Below are 18,402 nucleotides of genomic sequence, written 5' to 3' on the forward strand. Positions count from 1 at the left end.
TCTGTCATCACAAACATGTTTGATCGACCACCGGGGCGGTTGGCAGACAGTGGGATGACTAATGAGTTCTGACTGACACGGTCTGACTTGTGTCTCGAGAGGCTCGCTGGACGCGTCGCAACATGCTCCTGCTGCAGAGGTCCGTTTTTAAGAGGCTTCTCCAGCACTTTTATTCCGGAAATCAAGGAAACGCCAAAAGTTTGGTGCCGGCCGCGCTGCCCGCTGGAGCTGCGGGACACCGGAACAAATCAAGTAAGTGAATGTTCGTCAACTGGTCGGTGAGAACTTGTGTGTCCGTTTCCACTCTTTTTCTGACACGCAACATTGGGCAACATTGTTTCTTTTCCTCAGGAAGGATCACGTTTCACTCAATAGGTAACTCGGACCCGGTTAACCTACTAACTGTCAGTTTAACACACACACACACACACACACACACACACACACACACACACACACACACACACACACACACACACACACACACACGCGCGTTTTCCTGCCTTTTTCAAATTGTTTACGTTGAACAATATTAAGATTGAAAAAGACTGTGGGCTACTTGGAGTTCTATTTGCAACCCAAACGGTGACACGTTTAAAACAAATGCGCTTGCCGAACTCGAGGGGGTCGTGAACTGGATCGAGGTCAAAGGCTGTTAATCTGCGGGGTATTAGATGCTCTCCAGATACGTGACCAGAAGCTTTTTCTCAGGTGTGTGTGTGTGTGGGGGGGGGGGGGGTAAACTTCCATGCAGCTACTCGAAGATTCTTCCTACTTTTCTCGTAACAGGCGGATTTCAAGTCGGTCCCGTGGCGGGTCACGTGTGTATTGATTGCATGCGGTCATTCATTAGCTGCTGTGCGGTGCGCAACAATTTATCCAAACAATATCCGGTGTGCCCAGTTGATCTGTGTTTGTAGACCGACGTGCACGCGTTCCAATGTGTTTGTGTGTTTTGGATGTGCTCCTGCAAGCAGTAGACTTTGAGTAAACATGTGTCCCCTTTGGTCCACTGTGTGTCTGCTTTAGATTCAAGTTTTACAAAGTAAAAAAAAATCAACCCAACAGCTGATGTTTATTGTTCGAGGTTAATTGAATTAGCTGAAATGATCATTGCTTGCACATTAAAGTATCAACGTCTATATGTATTTTTGTTTTGCTAGAGGAGAATTTTAACATTGATTTCCGTACGTTTCTTCACATTAAGGATTTACTACTTTTTTCTCTTACGGTTTCTGTCCCAGCAGCTGTCCCAGGCGAGAGGGAGCGGACTCTCATCGCCATAAAGCCAGATGGAGTTCAACGTCGCCTTGTGGGGCAGATAATGCAGCGCTTTGAGCAGCGGGGCTTCAAGCTGGTCGGACTGAAAATGTTGCAGGTGAAGAAGTCTGCACGAAGTCGTTTGTTCAAGTTATTGTGGTGTGTTCTTTGTTTCATTTCTGTCTCTGTGCGGAAGGTGTCTGAGGATCTCCTGTCTCAGCACTACTGTGACCTGAGGACTAAGCCCTTCTACCCCAGTCTGCTGGATTACATGAGCTCAGGGCCCGTTGTTGTCATGGTGACGTTCCTCTCGTCTCTAATATTAGTAAAGTAGTGTTTTTGAGTTGTTTTCAAAAATGAATGCTGTCACATATTTAGAAATGCACTATTTCAGGCTTGAACCTGCTAATATCTGAGTTTTCTGTTAAATGTAGGTGTGGGAAGGTCACAAGGTGGTCCAGACATCTCGTACAATGGTGGGACATACCAACCCAGCCGAGGCCCAGGCAGGCACAGTCAGAGGAGATTTCAGCTTTCATGTCAGCAGGTAACATGATCTCATTTTATCTAAAGCGACAATTAAGCAACAATTGCATGACAACACCTCCTTCTAGATATTGCATGTGACTTTTCCCAAAGTAAAATAAGGTTTTCTGTTGGTCATTTAAAGGAATGTGGTTCATGCCAGTGATTCACCGGAAGGGGCTCAGAGGGAGATCCAGCTGTGGTTCCACAGTAAAGAACTCCTGAAGTGGGAGTGCTGTGACCAGACCATCACCTGTGAAGATGCTAAGGCCTGAAGTCTACGGCTTCGACACGGACGCAGTGAGAATCAGTAACGGTACTTCTGCTCCTGCTGCTCAGGGATCTGTCTGTCAAATAATTTACCTCAGTAAGTGCACTTAAAGTCACAAAGATTATTTTGGCACAAAGGTGATTTTTTTTTCTTCTTTTTTAATAAACCAATTATACTATTAGCTGCATGCAAATGGAGACCTGCAACATCCTTGGTTGAAGCAGCAGTGGAAGGAGTTTGTCAGGATGAGATGTATTTTATCACTACATGCAAACATTGAGGTGTTGTGTCTACCCTTAGTGGATGACCTTAATTAAACACGAATGCAAGATGAATGAATTGTTCCCTAATTTACAGATGATATGCACATGAGATAGGAGGTAATACACATACTAAACATTTTTATCATAGTGGTGCTATGAGTTTGTTGTGTAATTATTTCACTTAAATTGTTTCAGTTCTACGGGATTTAGGTACATTTATGAAATTGTCAAGTAATCCTTCTACCTCTGTTTAAAAGAATAAATAAATCAAATAAGAGAGTGGAGCTCTAAACTTCGGTTGGAAATGGTTAATGGTCAATGTTGATTCTAAAATGTGCTTTTACCGTTAATAAATGTCCTAAAGTAACGTGATGATTCACCTCTCCCTGCTATTAATGTGACATTTAAATTTAATCCATGTTGGCATCTTCAGTGTCGCTTTTTTTATTCTTCATTCAATGGAAAAAATGACTTCAGTTTGCTGCCCCCAGTGTCACTTCTATGAAGTCAAATTGTAGCCATCAGAGAGTGAGCTTTACTTGTACCACGGCTTGATTGTGTTGAACAATCTGGAGCATCTATATATAACTGCACACATGATCAAACATTAAAATCAATCTGGAAGATCAGTGAGCATACAGCTCTACATGCTACACGACCGGTGGCTCCATTGATCAGTATTGCGTCACACTAAATTATTATGATTTCAGGCCAATCTTCAGGTTTTGCTTCTCCATCGCCGTCTTCAGTTCAGTAGCTTTGTGCACGTCCTGAGTAGAATGCAATAGAACAAAATGTGTGTTTAACAAATTATCACATTGATATTATTTTAAGAAATTCCTGAAGACCAAGAACAATAAGGCTATCTAGCAATTACTTTAAAATCTCTCCTGTGGAACTAGCTATGAGCTTTTTACCGACTAAATTGTATGTTTTAGTTTTGTAAGTTGAAAAGTGAATCCTCTTTCGTCAATGTAGGTAACAGTGTATTAAAATGACCCAAGTCTGTTCACAAGTCAAGGCTGAACAAACAACCGACGAATGACCTCACAAACCCACACATCAACACGGAAAACACACTGGCGCAAAAAAAAAACAAATGGACAAACCTCGAGAAGCGCCTTTTGCGCCGTGATCTGCCCGTGGACCCTGGCTCCTTCCTCCGGTGCCACCGCGCGCAGCTCCTCCTTCTGCAGCGCGAAAAGCTGCGCTCCATTCAAGACGGCCAGTGTCTGAACCGTCCTGGAAGAGGCCACAAAATACCTCGATTTAAACATTATAAAAGCTGTAACTGCCAGCGCTCACATTTGACCTGGATACAAGTTCCAAAGCCATCTTACTCCAGTCGATCCTTCACTTGCTCGTTCAAAGTCTTCCTCACTGACGGTTTAAGTTAAACTTAAGTTGACCTCTGTTCACAGCTGACACAACTCTCTTGATATTCCCCGGTAGATTTTGAGAATGAGATGCGGCATAAATGGAAACCTTCCACCAGCTGGCCTGGTCCTGGATCAGGTCACAACTCACCGTTGACTGAAGTCCTTGGTGTTCAGCCAGGCCTCCACGTCGGCGGGCGGCGAGTGGTAGTTCAGGGGGGTAATGTCGGCCGAGGGCGGGACCACCGGCGGGCGCAAGGAGTCTCTTCTCACCGCCAACCGCCGAAGAAGCTCATCGTTCACTACCATGACTGCAAACATCAAACATTTCTCCAATTCAAGATCAGCATCACTTAAGTGAGGGATGAGAGACATTTCTAACTGCACTACTCTTTATATTATAACAAGTCCATGCTATGATCCACCGTTGCTGATTTAAGAATGCATGTACGCGTTACCTTGGTTACCGTCTTGCCCCTGTGTTGACGGTAAAAGCATGCTCTGCGATCGCAGTGGGATCGTGGCTTTAGAACGGGTCCCATCTGAGCTTGATGGAGCATATAAGGAGTACCTTGCCGGAGTGGGGATGGGAATCTTCTTTTGAGCAATAGCAGTAATGAAGAAAAAAAAAACAGTTGGATTGCATGAGGCAAGAAGCTACAGTGTGTGCAACATTTGAATCGCTGCCTCGTTGTGTCCGCTCTCGTACCTTTGACTCCCTGCGCACCACCGGGCTCTTTCTCCCACGGTTATTCAGAGCGGACTGAGGCTCCAGGATATTCGAGGGCACGAATCCTATCTGGTCAAAGCGATTTCGACACTTCCACCATTTGTTTGACGAGCTAATGTGCTAAAGAAAGAAGAGTGAAGCAGTGTTATACATTGGAAAAATACTACTATTCCAATCCCTGGTTGTAATTATGGATGCGTACCTCTAGGGTTTCTCCTTGCAGCACAGATAGTTCACTGCTGTTTCTGGCCACAAAGTCGTAAGTGCAGCAGTAAAGTCTGCCCTCCGCTGGGGGGAGCCCCTTTTCTGCTCTGCTCAAAAGTCATGTGCCAAAAACAAACCAATTAACAAGGGAGGGGGAGTCCGGTAATAGACCTCATTACCTCGGGGCGATTTTACGGCGCAGTAAATTGTAAAATTGCAGACATTTGTGAGTTGATTCTGTTGTCATTGTCACTTTTGCTTTAACGTAAAGCTGTGTGATGCTTTTCCCGAGGCCTACGGACTTACACGTCACCCTTGCCTTCACCCGGATGCTGCGCTGTCTGTCGAACTTGATCCTGTGCGAGTTTTGCTTTCCTGCTTTCCTGGAAAGCGTCTCGTTTGTGCTGTGACTCGATGGGATCTTCAAAGGGCTGGCCCGCTGAGTCACGGGCCTGAGGCTTCCACCCGTCTATGAAGACGGGCGAGTATGGAGGCACGGACACATTAAGGTGTGAACTGAATGGAGGGAAAGAGAGTATTGTTGGAGCGACACTCTGAAACCAAGGTTTACACCCGCAAACACGCGTGCGCATGAACACGTACCGAGATGAAGTCCAGCAGGGCCCCAATGAAGTCCACAGCTCCTTTTCCTCTGCGATTAGATGACGTTGGAGCAGTGATACAGCACCAATGGTCATTGCAGGACTGGCCACTGATGCTGCTAGCGCTGGCCCTCCAGTCGTTTTTACCATCTGTGAGAGAGACGGTTTCTACACTCTGTATCAGAGAGAGAGAGATATCTACTCAACGATAGAAGGACTCACCAGGCTGAGAGGAACAAAGATGTGATGAAGCAGCTCTGGTGCATCAGGCTCTGCAATGGATGACTTGAGGCGGTCCTGAATAAACCAGCAAAATGGACTTATTTACCGTTTCATCGTCACCGGTTGTATCACAATTGTACATTTCCAGAGTTAATCAATGCTCTATTATGACTGTTTTTATCTTACCAGCAGGCAGAGGGAATACTTGATTTTCTGAAAGAGGTCCACAAATTCATTCTCTGTTGGAGGGTGAGCTTTCAGGGCCAACAAACTATCTGCAGATGGATTTAAACTTAATATCAGGTCATCAACATTTGCGAGTTATTCAATTAACTACAAACTGCCATGTGAAGGAGTTTTTCAACACCATTAGCAAAATAAATAAATAATCCAAAAAGAATAACAAAAACAGACAAAAGTATAGGTGGCGAGTGCAGTTTAAGTATGTTCCAGAAAGTACATTGACTAAATAAATCTACTGGTGACTGATAACAATCTTCTATTTCCTACAATCATTGGCTTTAGCCTTAACTGGGATCACTGGGAAAACAACGTCCTTACTGTTGTTTGTAATAATCTTCACGTCACAGTGAAAATACCCCTTGAGGTTAGGAATAGTGTAAAAAGACATTGGATGGCCTTTGATATCAGGTTCATGCAAACAAGACAGGATAAAACGCTTTAATTAGGCAATCACCGATTTGTTGAAATAAAAAACATTGTCTCAGTGGTCAATCTTTCCGTAAAGTAGTGTGCTAATAGTTTCCTTCCTCCACCAGGAGCCAAAGATTCACCAACTTTTTTTAACTGCCCCTCTCTGCCACCTACACCTCTTTCAAACTTCCACCCTAAATGTAACATTCAACGTGAAGGTAAGTCAAAGTATTTAGTTCATTAAATCACGACTACCGTGATATTTCAGTAAAAAATCTCACCATCTTGGTCCTTCCTCTTGCTCTTTTTGTTTCTCTTGCTGGTCCGCTGCTTGAGAACGCTCTGGGCCTCGGCTGTCTGCTGCAGGCGAGCCATGAATCGCTCCACATCGTCAAAGCAGTGGTTCATAGACTCCTGGAAAGACACAGCATGTCTTATCCATTTACATTTAGTTGATTAAGCAACCAACAAGGAAGTAAAAAGCTGTAATATTTCCTGAAGTCTTAGTAGCGTCTTTTTGCTCTACACCTCGTCAAAACTTGACCAGTGTGCTAAACATATACATTCTGGACACACTCAAGAATGAAAACAAACATTTATGTTTTTGAATAAATACAGTATGTGGTTTATAATGATACGGGACCACATGCTGTCTAAGATTTTTTTACCTTGTGCTTTTGAATTTAAACTATTATTGATTATTTGCAAGCTTGATACGCAAACCCTTTAGTCAGCATACATGCATGAAAAATGATCTGTACACGTACGTACCAATTCTCTCTCTGCATTCAGTCGGGACGTATAGCTGGACTTCTCAATGGCACGTTTCTCTGAGCAGAGGAAGAACAAAACCATTAAAGCAAAAAATTGACAGAATTTACACAAAATCCTAAAGTCTGCTATTTTGTGTCAATATGAAGTAGGATACTGTCCGCAGAGTAGTATGACGCAGCGTATGTACACACGTACACATCAAGCAGATGGATTTACTGTACCTTTGTAGATGCTTGTGTTGCTTTTCAGACCACCAGGAGGAAGCTGCTCCCCAGGATTTAACCCGACTCGGACACTTGAATGCTTTCTAGGGGCCACCGGAGGCGGCAATGTAGACATCTGTGGTGTATGAATGCAGACAGAGTCAAATCATGCACACACATTTACTTCGATTCCACCTTTTGTGTGATGTTTTAACATCTCTTTTATTACCATCCGAATCTGTACGTTATTGACGTTCTTGTGAATCATACCTTGCTTATATTAAATGTTTATATTTTTCTAATTGAACTAATCTATATATGTTTCAATGTATTCATAGAGGATGAATGACTTTACATTATTTCCACATTCCACAAGCTAATTGTAAGAATGCTAAGTATGTACATCCGTTCTTCGGCGAGGGTGTGAGTGACACATACACCTGACAGGAAAAAACACGGACATAATTGACATGCTACGCAGACAACACAACCACCCAATGTAGCTAAATAAACTGTGCCTGTTGAATATAAGTGTTTGCTATGCAAACACATTGGATCTTTGACATGTCTTGTGGCTCATCTACCTTCTAGTTCCTTTGTCATCCATTGTCTTCCAACATACTGTTAAAGCAGTTAATATGGCATTAACTGTTTTGAATCATTAACATTTTTTCATAAAATGCACAGAATAGGCACAGAAAAACACGCAGAAAAAGCCTTTCACACAATCACAAATTATGAAATGTTCTAACGGGGTCGAGATGAAGTGAAGCTGCTTCAAAAGTCTCTGAGCACTATAATACTGACACAAACAAGTGAGCTGGTCTCACTAACACACAGATATTCACAAACACAAAACAACACTGCGTAAGATCAACACTTATCATTTAGATACATTACTGTACCTTTTAGGGTCGTTGGTTTCAATCATGGCACAGAGACCAATCCTCACGCCGAGTTGTATGATACTGGGTTAAGATCCACAAAGACGTCCCACCTTGTTGAGATATGCAGAAACGGGAAAAACGAGTTGAGCTTCTCTTTCGTAGTCAATCTGCGTTGCTTTCACCCTCCTCTGGTTCTCTGAAAACACACACACACACACGCACACACACACACATGCTCCCTTCCTCCCAATGTTCTTTCTGCATCTTTGTGCATACAGTTTCATTTTAGACTAAGCCAATCTAAGGCTCAGAGCTGAAATAAAAAAAAATGAGGTCAATGACAAATGTCATGGAAAGTAACAAAATAATAGTTAACAAAATGTTTTGGAAAAAAAATATGTTGGGTAGAACAAATGTCATGGAAAGAAAAACAGTCAAGAAATATGAAGTCAAAAAATGTTTTGAAAAACATTCCAATAATAGTAGGTATAATATGTTGGGTCAAAGCCTGTCTAAAATAAACCTTGGTCTCTGATAGTACAACATGAGGTACACCTGGTTACAAGAACAGGAAGTAGGATCGTGGCTTTTGGGAAAGCTAGTTGGTGAACAGTGACCTCAACTGTTCGTTAGAGGACATCAGAGACATCATCGTTGATGTCCCTCCAGCAATGAGCCTATACTGTATGTCTTCACGACAATGATTCATGTTAACCCTAGACATTCCTCAGAAAAAGACTCCTGAAGTTGTGCCAATTTACCGATTTGTTTTCCATTTGTGCGAACAAGAAGCGTGAAGTCATGTTGTCTCTTCGTGTCACCGGGGACTGGTAAATATATACATTTGGCGCGCATTATTTTAATGCATTTTTATTCCGCAATCTCTTGACTTTACTTTTTTAGTAAAGATGCAGGCAAAGCCTTGACCACAATCGCACAAATACACACGCAGTTCTAATCCGCTTTTTCTTTCAGATTTTAAATCCATTCCAAAGCAGTGCAATGACTTTGACCACATGTCATTGCGCAAAACCCTCTTCAGCGGTGTTTCTGTCACACCTACTGGCCGCACAAAGGAACGTTCAGCAGCGGGTTGTTCCCCCCCCCCCCCCCTCCATGAAAAGTTTTTGGTGGAAGGGCAGCTCGACCCTCCTCGTCCCTCCCATTGGCTTCTTCTGCAGTAACTTCTCTCCTTCGCGTCTCCTCGGCTTGGCGACGAGAAAGTTTGGCCCCACAGCGCAGGAAACGTGTCCGCGAAAACAACCCGTCTGCGCGAGACGTTCCGGCAAGCTGTTTGTTACCCAGATTATGATCTAACCCAACCATAGGATCGGCGTTGTGTTAAAAAAGGGGGGTGAGGAGGAGGAGGAGGCGGAGGGGAGGTACATAAAAAGTGACGAGCAGAGAAAACCAACTCCAGCACTTGTGGAAAAGCTCGTGGGTCCTCTGTTGGCGCGTGCAGGCAGCATGGTACGTCACACCGACGCCTGAAGGGCCTTTCATATTTAAATATACGAGTGCTGTTATTGTTTGCTTCTGTCTTTTGCTTCACTGGGGGTTTTGCTCGTAAAGTGTTGTTGTCAAAGGTTGGGGGTGATCTATAGACTCCTTTGTTACTTGTACCGCGTCACGAAAAGGCTTTATGGCTGCGGCGTGGATAATCTTTGCTATGCAGCTGATCTTCTGTGCATTTGTTTAAAAAAAAACTAAAAGCTATGTTACATAGCTACACATTTCTATTATTATTATTTCAATATAAGGTGCATGGTGATGTGTCCCTTCACTCTTAGCTCTGACTACAACATTGATAACAATTTCTCCCATAGGTCTTATGTGGATGGGAACCACTTCACATTTAAATTCATAATCATTGTTTCATTTTTGAAGTGTGACTGAAGTGTTGTGCAACCATCCACCAACCCGACAAACTTCACTGAAGCCAGCATGTAGCGTAAATTGTATTTAATGACTCGTATTTTCATGGTATCCATTGGCAATGAGCTACTAAAGAGGGAATTTGGTGAGTGGTTTCATGATTGACAGCTACAATACTATACCAGTAGAGTAATACTAGGGTGTGTGTGTGTGTGTGAGAGTGTGATAAGAAAAGCCGATGGTATGTGTAAAGCTGTTTGTTTATCTGTGCAAGGTGTTGGTTCTTTTCCTTTAGAACAATGTAAACTGTTATAGATTCAAGACCCAAAGCATGTTGGGGTAGGAAGAGAAAGTTACACAAACTCTGATTCATTTGACAGCAGAATGCTACATTCTAAATGTTGACAAGATGTGTCATTTTTAGCCTCATTCCTCGTTTATTTTTAAACCAAAGATGTGTTACTAGAAACCAAATGGCACGATGTGAGTGTGATGGTTTCATTTACTCTTGAGCCTTACGACTTCAGTCTCACTCAAAGGTCCTGCGTAAATGTTACCAAAGATAGAAAAAAACATGTGAATGTGAATAAAGAGACTTTATTCTGTCTGTTGGCAGAAGGCTGGCGTGTGCCGTGCTTTTTAAAGCATTCAGCCACATTATGTGTGAACACCTAAAAACAAATACTATACAGGTGACATATTGCAACTTCATATTACAAGTCCTGTACTTTTCTTTTGGAATTTTTATTAGGCATTATGTCTTACCAATGTGTAAGGTATTTTTAGAAAAACATTTATTTAGAGTTTATTTGTACACCACCGCAGCTGCATACCAGTTTCATTTGGTTACTGTATTTACTGTGTAAATACAGGGATTTTGTGGGGTTACTATTCTGGTCATTTAAAATCATTAAAGTTTGTTTTCTTGAGGAATCTGAAGAGAACATGTAGTGAAAGTGTTTTTTTTTTAACTAAGCTCATTTATTTATTAACTAGTTTAATAAATAGTTACAATGTAGTAATGTTCTTATAATACACACCAATGACAATTCATTTGACCATCCCTTTTAAAATAAATTAAAATGCTTCTGTTTTATTGGATAGCAGTTATGGTGTTAAATCACAAGAGCACAGCAATCAATAACAATATACTCCACTTTTAGAGTTTTTCCAGCGTAACAGTCTTAAAAATCTCCTTTCTTTAAGTATGTTTTGGTTGTTAAACACAGGGGTGTTTGGGTCTTTGTGTATTTTCTATTGCTGTTCAGTGAGGACAGACGTGTGGTTTCCAACTTGTACCCGAGATAGACCCTGGCTGAGAAATACATGAACAACCACTGTGTTTTCTATGAAAAGAAAGAGGAACACCACACACCTGATAGCTAGACTTTATCAGTTCAGTGTAACACAGAGTCTGATTAAGGTAACCTTGGTCAATACCTATTCAAGGTTAGCTAAATCTTGAGGGCTTCAACCAGCAATTGTTTTCCACAATTAATGTTTAATTAATCCCTGATTAAAAATCCCAAACCCAAAGAACCCGGAAGCAGTGAAATGAATAAATAACATTGATTTGTAATGGTTGACTTGATTATCATAATTGCAGCTGATCGTTTTCCCAATTACTGACGTATCAATCAATTGACTTTCATTGTTTCAGCTCCAGAAGTGCGTGTTAGAGGGTGTTCGACTGACACGTCACCACTGTGACAACAAAAGTTTGAGTCTTTGATATATTTGTCCTCAAAAGGTTGACTTAAAAGAAAAATCCTCATGGGCTTTTCATAGCAGGCCCCGTGCCTTGTTACCAACTCCACGCACCACATGGTGCGCCAGGCACATCAGCACCACCCACAGTGTGAGCCAATGCTAGCCGAACACCTCCCCCCCCCCTCAATGCTCCCACCCACTTCACAACGCCAAAGACTATCCCTCCTTCACCCTCCGACATGCCTCGTGGCTGCTGCTATTCCCTTCCCTTCTGTTCATGTGTGAGCGCACATATATTTGTGTCACTCTACGTGTGTGTGTGTGTGTGTGTGTGTGTGTGTTTTCGGGCAATCACCTGACGTATCTCCCCCCGTGCATGTGACCTGAACAGTCAAGTGCTCCTCTGGGTCAAACACCAGCGGTAGTTTTCCGTTCTCAGCAGCTGATTCTAGCGTATTCTGGAGTCAGCTTGGCCGGCGCACACACGTGAGGCCATTTGGGATCCTGCTCCCCCCGACGTGAGCCAAGTCAGTGTGTAGTTCAAGTGAGGCCTGGTGATCTGATAACATTCACCAGCTTTTCGGACACAGTGTCTCTGTATATTTCCCACATGCAGCAAATCATCCATGTTTATTTATACATTTGGAGTTCGGCGGCTACACGTTACAATGGGGTTTTCATATGGGCGGTCAATGTTGGAGACCTCTCACCTTTCACATGCTCATATTATTTCTTGTCATATGACTTATGAGCGATAGGTGGTTCTTGTGTATCTGCAGACATAGTAAAGGGGTTGCATGGGGTGCTAAAACGTGTGGACATATACTTTCGTCCTCTTTTCTTGGCATGAAATACCACATTGACCGTCTCTGTGTCAATATTGTTCCTCTTTGTTTATGCAAGGCGGAGAAACCTCCCCTGGACAGCGGCGAGACTCCAGCCTGGTTGGGTCAGTCTGAAACGCAGCTTACAGCGGGGCGAGATCCAGATGGCGTTGAGACATGCGACGCCGACCGACCCGCGTGGGACTCTAAGGTCCAGTACGTGTTGGCACAGGTGGGGTTCAGCGTGGGCCTCGGCAACGTGTGGAGGTTCCCATACCTTTGCCACCAAAATGGAGGCGGTGAGTGTCTCGATTTTCCCGCAGTTTTTTTAGCCCTGTAGTTTTGACGGACACATGGCAGCAGCTCTCCTCACGCTGGTGGCTCACGGGAGGGGGGGAGGGGGTGGTATTCTTCTGCATTATAAAAACCCAACGACAGAACGACACGTTGCCCTCACGTCTTTAAAGTCTTCCTTGCCTCCTTCCAGGGGCCTTCATGCTGCTCTATGTGTTTCTTTTAATAATTGTGGGAGTTCCGCTGTTTTTCATGGAGTTGGCGGCTGGCCAAAGCATTCGCCAAGGGAGCATCGGCGTGTGGAAGCACATCTCCCCGAAGCTGGCCGGGATCGGCTACTCCAGCTGCATTGTGAGAGTCCAATTCTCTTTTTCTTTTCCCATTATTTCGTTCTGGTTTTGGGGTTTTTGTGATTTTAATGGCGGAATGAAAAGTTGTTATTTGGCTCATTTGTTGGTGGGGGCAGAATGGAGGGGCAATGACATCCATCGTCCATCCACACAAACGCCATCACTCGTATGCCATGGTCGCCCCGCCGTGGTTCGGTATCTGGTTGACTTTTACCTGTTTGGGTTTTAAAGATTGGTTCATTATAAATATTTTGGATTTGAGTCTCTTTGATAACAGATTTATAAGCACAAATGTCTTCGTCCCAACATTCTTTTTATTATTAGCACTGCGTGTGTGTACTTAAGTACAGCAGTGAGCTGTATCGCTGGAAGTTTGTTTGCAAAACACTATTCAGACGAAACAAGGCAAACCACAGAGTCCCCAAGAACTGTCTGTGCACACGTGACACACGCAACATAACGTATAACTTTTCACAGACGGCACACTTTTTCAGGTTAGCACAGACTGTGTCTAATATCGTCAAAGAACTTTATGTGTGAATATTAACAATTGAGTTAGTGACTCATTCATGAATCCTTTATCTCCTCTAGGTGTGTTTTTACGTGGCTCTTTACTACAATGTTATTATTGCATGGAGCCTGTTCTACATGGGCAATTCTTTTCAGTATCCTCTGCCATGGGAGCACTGTCCATCTGATGTAACCACCAACGACACAGGTACTGACATACATGAGGCATTGACCAAAATAAGGTGTCGCGTACTGCGGTTGCCATTGAGGTCCAGAATGCTGTGTGTTCTCAATCCACAGTGAAAGAATGCGCAGGTTCTTCCCCGACGTCATATTTCTGGTTTCGGAGAGCTCTTAACATCACAAACTCCATCGACGAATCGGGAGAGTTGAACCCGATCATGACGGGCTGTCTGTTGGCGGCCTGGGCGATCGTGTCTCTGGCGATGATCAAGGGCATCAAGTCTTCTGCCAAGGTGAGTTGAGCCCAGAGGCATACCAACAAAAATCATTTGGAAATTGCAGGGATCTTTTTTTGGTGGGGTGGGGGTGGGGGTGGGGGGGGGGTGGTTCTGGCACAGGGTTGGATGAGAAAAAATACGTTTCTAAAAAAAGGATTTGTTTTTGTTTCTTGATTTTGTTTTCTCCAAACGAAGCCGGGCTAAACCTGTACCCGTTTCCAGCCTAAATGCTACGCTATGCTAACTAGTGGTCTTGGTCTTTTCATCTAACTCTTTAAGGATACGGATCTTTCTCTTAATTGTCAAACCATTCCTTTAAAACGCTCAAGCACAGAAATCCTCTCCCGTTTCTTTGTCCCACCCTTAGGTGATGTACTTCTCCTCAGTCTTCCCCTATGTGGTTCTCTTTATTTTCCTCATCAGAGGGTTGATGTTGGACGGGGCCATGGAAGGAATCACCTTCATGTTTTATCCTAAAGTAAGAACAAATTTCACCATGTGCTAATCGTGTGTTGATTGGTATCTAATATCTTGACAACGTTTTTTTCCAGTTATGGCCTTAATTTATACTTAAAAGGGTTTTGTTTTGTGATCCTTTTTAGTTGGAAATCTGGGGGAGCATGCAGGTGTGGCGCCAGGCTGCTACACAAGTGTTTTTTGCCCTCGGACTCGGCTACGGCTCCGTCATAGCATACTCCTCCTACAATCCCGTCCACAACAACTGCCACAGGGACGCGCTGATGGTCTCAGGCATCAACTTCGCGACGTCCGTTCTGGCCTCGCTGGTTGTTTTTGTCGTGCTGGGTTTCCGCGCCAAGAACATCGCATTACGCTGCGTGGCAAAGTACGGACGTCTCCGTCTATATGCGTCTGTGCACAGATGTTCGCTTCCCTCAGTGTGCAACCGTCAGCCTTTACCACAATATTTACAAAATGTTTAGTTTATACGGTGCCTTGTAATACAGTAAAGTAACTTTACATGTATTTTATCTTAACGTCCTGCAGAAATCTTGGTCTTCTGAGCCTGATGCCGTCCTTTGAATCTGCTCAGCTCTTGGTTGGCCTGGGTCGACCCGGCATCAACGTGACCGACCCGAGCTCTGTGTCTTTAGCTGAATACAGAGAGTGGTACGGTCACCACAGCTCAGCGGTGGGTCCTAGCATCACTGACTGCAGCCTGGAAGAGGAGATGAATAAGGTACACCTGAGGTATCATTTCAAATCATCTCTCTTTTTGTGTCATGCTTCACAAAATCTGAAATACCGTCAGGAGAAGAAAATATCGCAGAAAACCATGAAGCAAGCAGCAGAGTTAAAATAGTAGAGCAAAGACGACAATTGTCTTGACATTGCAAGGAAGGGTTAGTAATATCTATTTTAATATAAATTGAAGGACTTTTTACTTGGACCAGAAGGTGGAAGTCATTACAGCATGTTGACCCTTTTTCCACCCCCTCGGCGCACTGAAAATCTGAATTTCAAGAAGCTGTTTATCCATAAAGTACCATGAAACCTTTTAATACAACTCTCTTTTCAAGGAGTGAGAGAGAGTGAGAATATTTCCAAAGGGTTCTTCACTTGAAAAACAATCTGGGATTCAAACTGAGTTAATATTAAAATAACAATAGTTTCCATGACCACTGAGAAATATGTGAGGTACTCCGGGAATATCCAGCTGCTACGAGGGAATAAAACACATGGGAAGCCGTATCCAGTTGGTGAAATGGAAGCAAGCTGTGATAGAAGAGTGAAAAGAAGCAACTACGCTAACAGATCCAGAGGTTTATCTTATCCAAAAGTGTTTATTTGACTCACTGCAGACTGCCATCGGAGTGCTTCTGGTATGGTGCGGATTATATCAACAAATATAAAATATTATACATAAATATTGCCTGTTTGGTTTTCCTTTGGACGTGTATGTAATCACAACACGTCTTTGGACCCTTCTAACTTATCAAGTCCTCGTTCCGGCTCTGTTCTCCTTCCCTGTGTGTGCGCGCAGGGCGTCGAGGGCACAGGCCTGGCGTTCATTGCGTTCACAGAGGTGATGGCCCTGTTCCCCGCCAGCCCCTTCTGGTCCACCCTGTTTTTCCTAATGCTGCTCAACCTGGGCCTCAGCACCATGTTTGGGACCATGCAGGGAATCCTCACACCTCTCATGGACAACTTTAGCCTTCTGGGCCGTCACCGGACGCTACTCACTGGTAACGCAAACAGACCCACACGCTCTTTATTTTAGGCCCTTATCGTTTTGGTTCCAAAGGACTTTTGTCCAGGTGTACTTTGTTAAATTCGATTTCTTTCCGTGTCAACATTGTCTTTGGTTAAATTCTTTTTAAAAGACAATTCAATCCATTACCTGCAAAGACTACAATTGTCTCTTCATCCGGCTTTCCGTCCCCTTTCGTTCCCCAGTGTCCAGCTGTGCTTTGGGCTTCTTGATAGGATTGCTGTTCACGCAGCGCTCCGGCAACTATTTTGTGGCTATGTTCGACGACTACTCTGCAACTCTGCCGTTGGTCATCGTTGTAATCTTTGAGACCATTAGTGTGTCGTGGGTTTATGGAACTGATCGGTAAGAAACCCCCCCCCCGACTCTAAACGTTAACGGTTCAATTATTTCTGCTCGGTTTCTTTGTGTTTTATTCCTTATCTCCTGTAGATGTTTTCTGTCACTGCAGCTTCCTGGATGACATCGAAGTCATGCTCAATTGGCGCCCTCCAGTGGTGTACAAATACCTTTGGAAATATGTTTGTTTGCTGTCGATGGTTGGGCTTCTTACTGCAAGTTTGTTGCGGATGTTCTTTAAAAGGCCCACGTACACCGCCTGGAACCAAACCACAGTGAGATACAGCTTTTTATCCTGTGCAAAAGCCTTTGTTATGGTTCACGACATACATGACGTACTCGCCAAGATTTGTTATATTTGTTCCCCAGCTGCACTCAAAAACAAATGCAGATTTTCATGCAGCTGAAGCCACTTTATATGTATTATTTTTAAAATGTTTTTAACAAAGTGATTGTGACAGTTGGCTCTTGAGCAGGATGGTTGCGTCTCTCTGACTTGCTTTTCCTCCTCTTCTCTTCAGGCCTCTGAGATTACTCTCGAGTACCCCGGTTGGGCTCTCGGCATGATCATCGCGCTGATCGTCTTTGCCAGCTTGCCTGTGCCCATTGGCTACGTCTATTTCACGTTGAAAACGCCCAGAGCCGGCGACACCCGCGCCGAGGAGGCGGGTGGCCACGAGACGCACCGTGAGTTTTACACAAAGTGCAGCTCCACTGAGCAGCTGGAGTCCCCTCGCCGGGGCCCCACCGAGGAGGACGAGGCTCATCCCAGGGCAGCCTTCCTGCCGACAGGCCACGAGAACTACCGACTCTTGCCCCAGCTGGAGGAGGAAGATGACGATGACGATGATGATGAACAGGATACAGAAGTTTGAACATGGCTTTGTGAGGATGAGATGATTATATGTTGGACTTCAGATGAAGTGCACGGGTAGAAGACCCCGTAAGAGAGGCATAAACATACGAATTTTTGTGTTGCATAGACATCAAAAACTAACACGCTGCTGTATTTGATAAAGCGAAAGGATTGATGGAAGGTTCTACAGTAGGAAAGTGACTTGTCATTGTCTTTAGTTTCTGCCGGTGTCGACCGGCTCTTTGAGGATCACAGCGATGGACAAAAATAGGCTTTATAATTGTTTTATCTGTGCCTTAGGATGTAAACATTCTAGTGTGTGTGTGTATATTTGTGAAAATGTATGTTTATTTTTGTTGTAACATAGTGTGGATTTGAAAATAACTAAAAAACTTTATTTTACATTATATTTGTATGATTTTACCTCACAAGACCACAGACATGTTTTCAAATGTAAAATGTGTGTTCAGTGGAGCATGATTGTACTGTACTAGGACTCAGTAAACCTCTAGATGGCAGCAACCTGACTGAATGGTGTTTTCCTTTTTTTTAAATCCATACTTTACCTTTGAATCCTAAAATTGTTTGCGCTTTCTTAAGTTAAATATAGTATTTATATATATGTTTATGGGTTAAGAAAACATTTTGTGGGTTTCTTTTTGCTAATTTGTCACAGACCTGAAGACCCTTTTACAGAATACTTTGGGTTGAGCGTCATAAATTTTAACATTTTGGCTGCCAATACAGTTCTCTTCACTATGTTGTTATGCAGATTTCATACATTTAATCTGCCACACACAAAAAGCTCAACATTAAATTAAAGTGTGTTCAATTGTTCAAAAAAAATGTGTATTAAAAATGAACTTAATTATAATCTAGGTGCCACTTTTATTTAGGTCCATTAGTAAGATTCAATTTGTAATCATCAAATCTCAGAACACCTTTCTGCGACCCGTCTGGAAGTGAATCGGAGGCTTGTGCG

The 18,402-nt window shown here is 43.4% G+C and overlaps 3 protein-coding genes across 8 annotated transcripts; 2 read left to right on the forward strand and 1 right to left on the reverse strand.

Annotated features, from left to right (window-relative positions):
- Positions 1-9: 9 nt before the first annotated feature.
- nme4 (NME/NM23 nucleoside diphosphate kinase 4) lies at positions 10-2,647 on the forward strand. 5 transcript variants are annotated; one of them, XM_062566316.1, is made up of 6 exons: positions 10-252; positions 352-375; positions 1,248-1,378; positions 1,457-1,585; positions 1,695-1,807; positions 1,931-2,647. In XM_062566316.1, the coding sequence occupies exons 1-6, from the start codon at positions 123-125 to the stop codon at positions 2,058-2,060; spliced, it is 657 nt and encodes a 218-aa protein (XP_062422300.1). In that variant the 5' UTR covers positions 10-122; the 3' UTR covers positions 2,061-2,647. The 5 variants fall into 5 exon arrangements, with proteins under 5 accessions (XP_062422300.1, XP_062422301.1, XP_062422302.1 ...); XM_037475266.2 differs by having other exon boundaries at positions 15-252; positions 1,457-1,558; positions 1,931-2,631; XM_062566317.1 differs by lacking the exon at positions 352-375 and having other exon boundaries at positions 11-252; positions 1,245-1,378; positions 1,931-2,643.
- On the reverse strand, positions 2,467-9,031 carry eps8l1a (EPS8 signaling adaptor L1a). 2 transcript variants are annotated; one of them, XM_037475260.2, is made up of 15 exons: positions 8,733-9,031; positions 7,990-8,284; positions 7,103-7,220; positions 6,879-6,937; positions 6,389-6,521; positions 5,640-5,728; positions 5,454-5,528; positions 5,233-5,381; positions 4,936-5,145; positions 4,628-4,736; positions 4,405-4,545; positions 4,154-4,292; positions 3,847-4,006; positions 3,429-3,561; positions 2,467-3,089 (listed from the first exon to the last, which is right to left on the reverse strand). In XM_037475260.2, the coding sequence occupies exons 3-15, from the start codon at positions 7,218-7,220 to the stop codon at positions 3,018-3,020; spliced, it is 1,587 nt and encodes a 528-aa protein (XP_037331157.2). In that variant the 5' UTR covers positions 7,990-8,284; positions 8,733-9,031; the 3' UTR covers positions 2,467-3,017. The 2 variants fall into 2 exon arrangements, with proteins under 2 accessions (XP_037331157.2, XP_037331158.2); XM_037475261.2 differs by having other exon boundaries at positions 4,154-4,289; positions 7,990-8,989.
- A 259-nt stretch (positions 9,032-9,290) lies between these two features.
- On the forward strand, positions 9,291-18,200 carry slc6a16a (solute carrier family 6 member 16a). The gene is made up of 12 exons (XM_037475258.2): positions 9,291-9,441; positions 12,460-12,679; positions 12,868-13,025; positions 13,616-13,742; positions 13,835-14,010; positions 14,363-14,473; positions 14,598-14,839; positions 15,001-15,193; positions 15,998-16,199; positions 16,411-16,570; positions 16,677-16,839; positions 17,086-18,200. Exons 1-12 carry the CDS (start codon positions 9,439-9,441, stop codon positions 17,437-17,439), a joined length of 2,109 nt encoding a protein of 702 aa, XP_037331155.2. The 5' UTR covers positions 9,291-9,438; the 3' UTR covers positions 17,440-18,200.
- The last annotated feature ends 202 nt before the right edge of the window (positions 18,201-18,402 follow it).

This window comes from Pungitius pungitius, chromosome 12 (assembly GCF_949316345.1).
Source record: "Pungitius pungitius chromosome 12, fPunPun2.1, whole genome shotgun sequence".
Lineage (NCBI taxonomy): Eukaryota > Metazoa > Chordata > Actinopteri > Perciformes > Gasterosteidae > Pungitius > Pungitius pungitius.

Coding starts and splice junctions, on each gene's coding strand:
- nme4 (XM_062566316.1), top strand. CDS start 123: ATGCTCCTGCTGCAGAGGTCCGTTTTTAAGAGGCTTCTCCAGCACTTT. Junction 253..351: donor GGGACACCGGAACAAATCAA/GTAAGTGAATGT, acceptor TCTTTTCCTCAG/GAAGGATCACGTTTCACTCA. Junction 1,808..1,930: donor TTCAGCTTTCATGTCAGCAG/GTAACATGATCT, acceptor GGTCATTTAAAG/GAATGTGGTTCATGCCAGTG.
- eps8l1a (XM_037475260.2), bottom strand. CDS start 7,220: ATGTCTACATTGCCGCCTCCGGTGGCCCCTAGAAAGCATTCAAGTGTC. Junction 5,529..5,639: donor AGTATTCCCTCTGCCTGCTG/GTAAGATAAAAA, acceptor TGGTTTATTCAG/GACCGCCTCAAGTCATCCAT. Junction 4,737..4,935: donor GGTGAAGGCAAGGGTGACGT/GTAAGTCCGTAG, acceptor ACTTTTGAGCAG/AGCAGAAAAGGGGCTCCCCC.
- slc6a16a (XM_037475258.2), top strand. Junction 12,680..12,867: donor TTGCCACCAAAATGGAGGCG/GTGAGTGTCTCG, acceptor GCCTCCTTCCAG/GGGCCTTCATGCTGCTCTAT. Junction 14,840..15,000: donor GCATTACGCTGCGTGGCAAA/GTACGGACGTCT, acceptor AACGTCCTGCAG/AAATCTTGGTCTTCTGAGCC.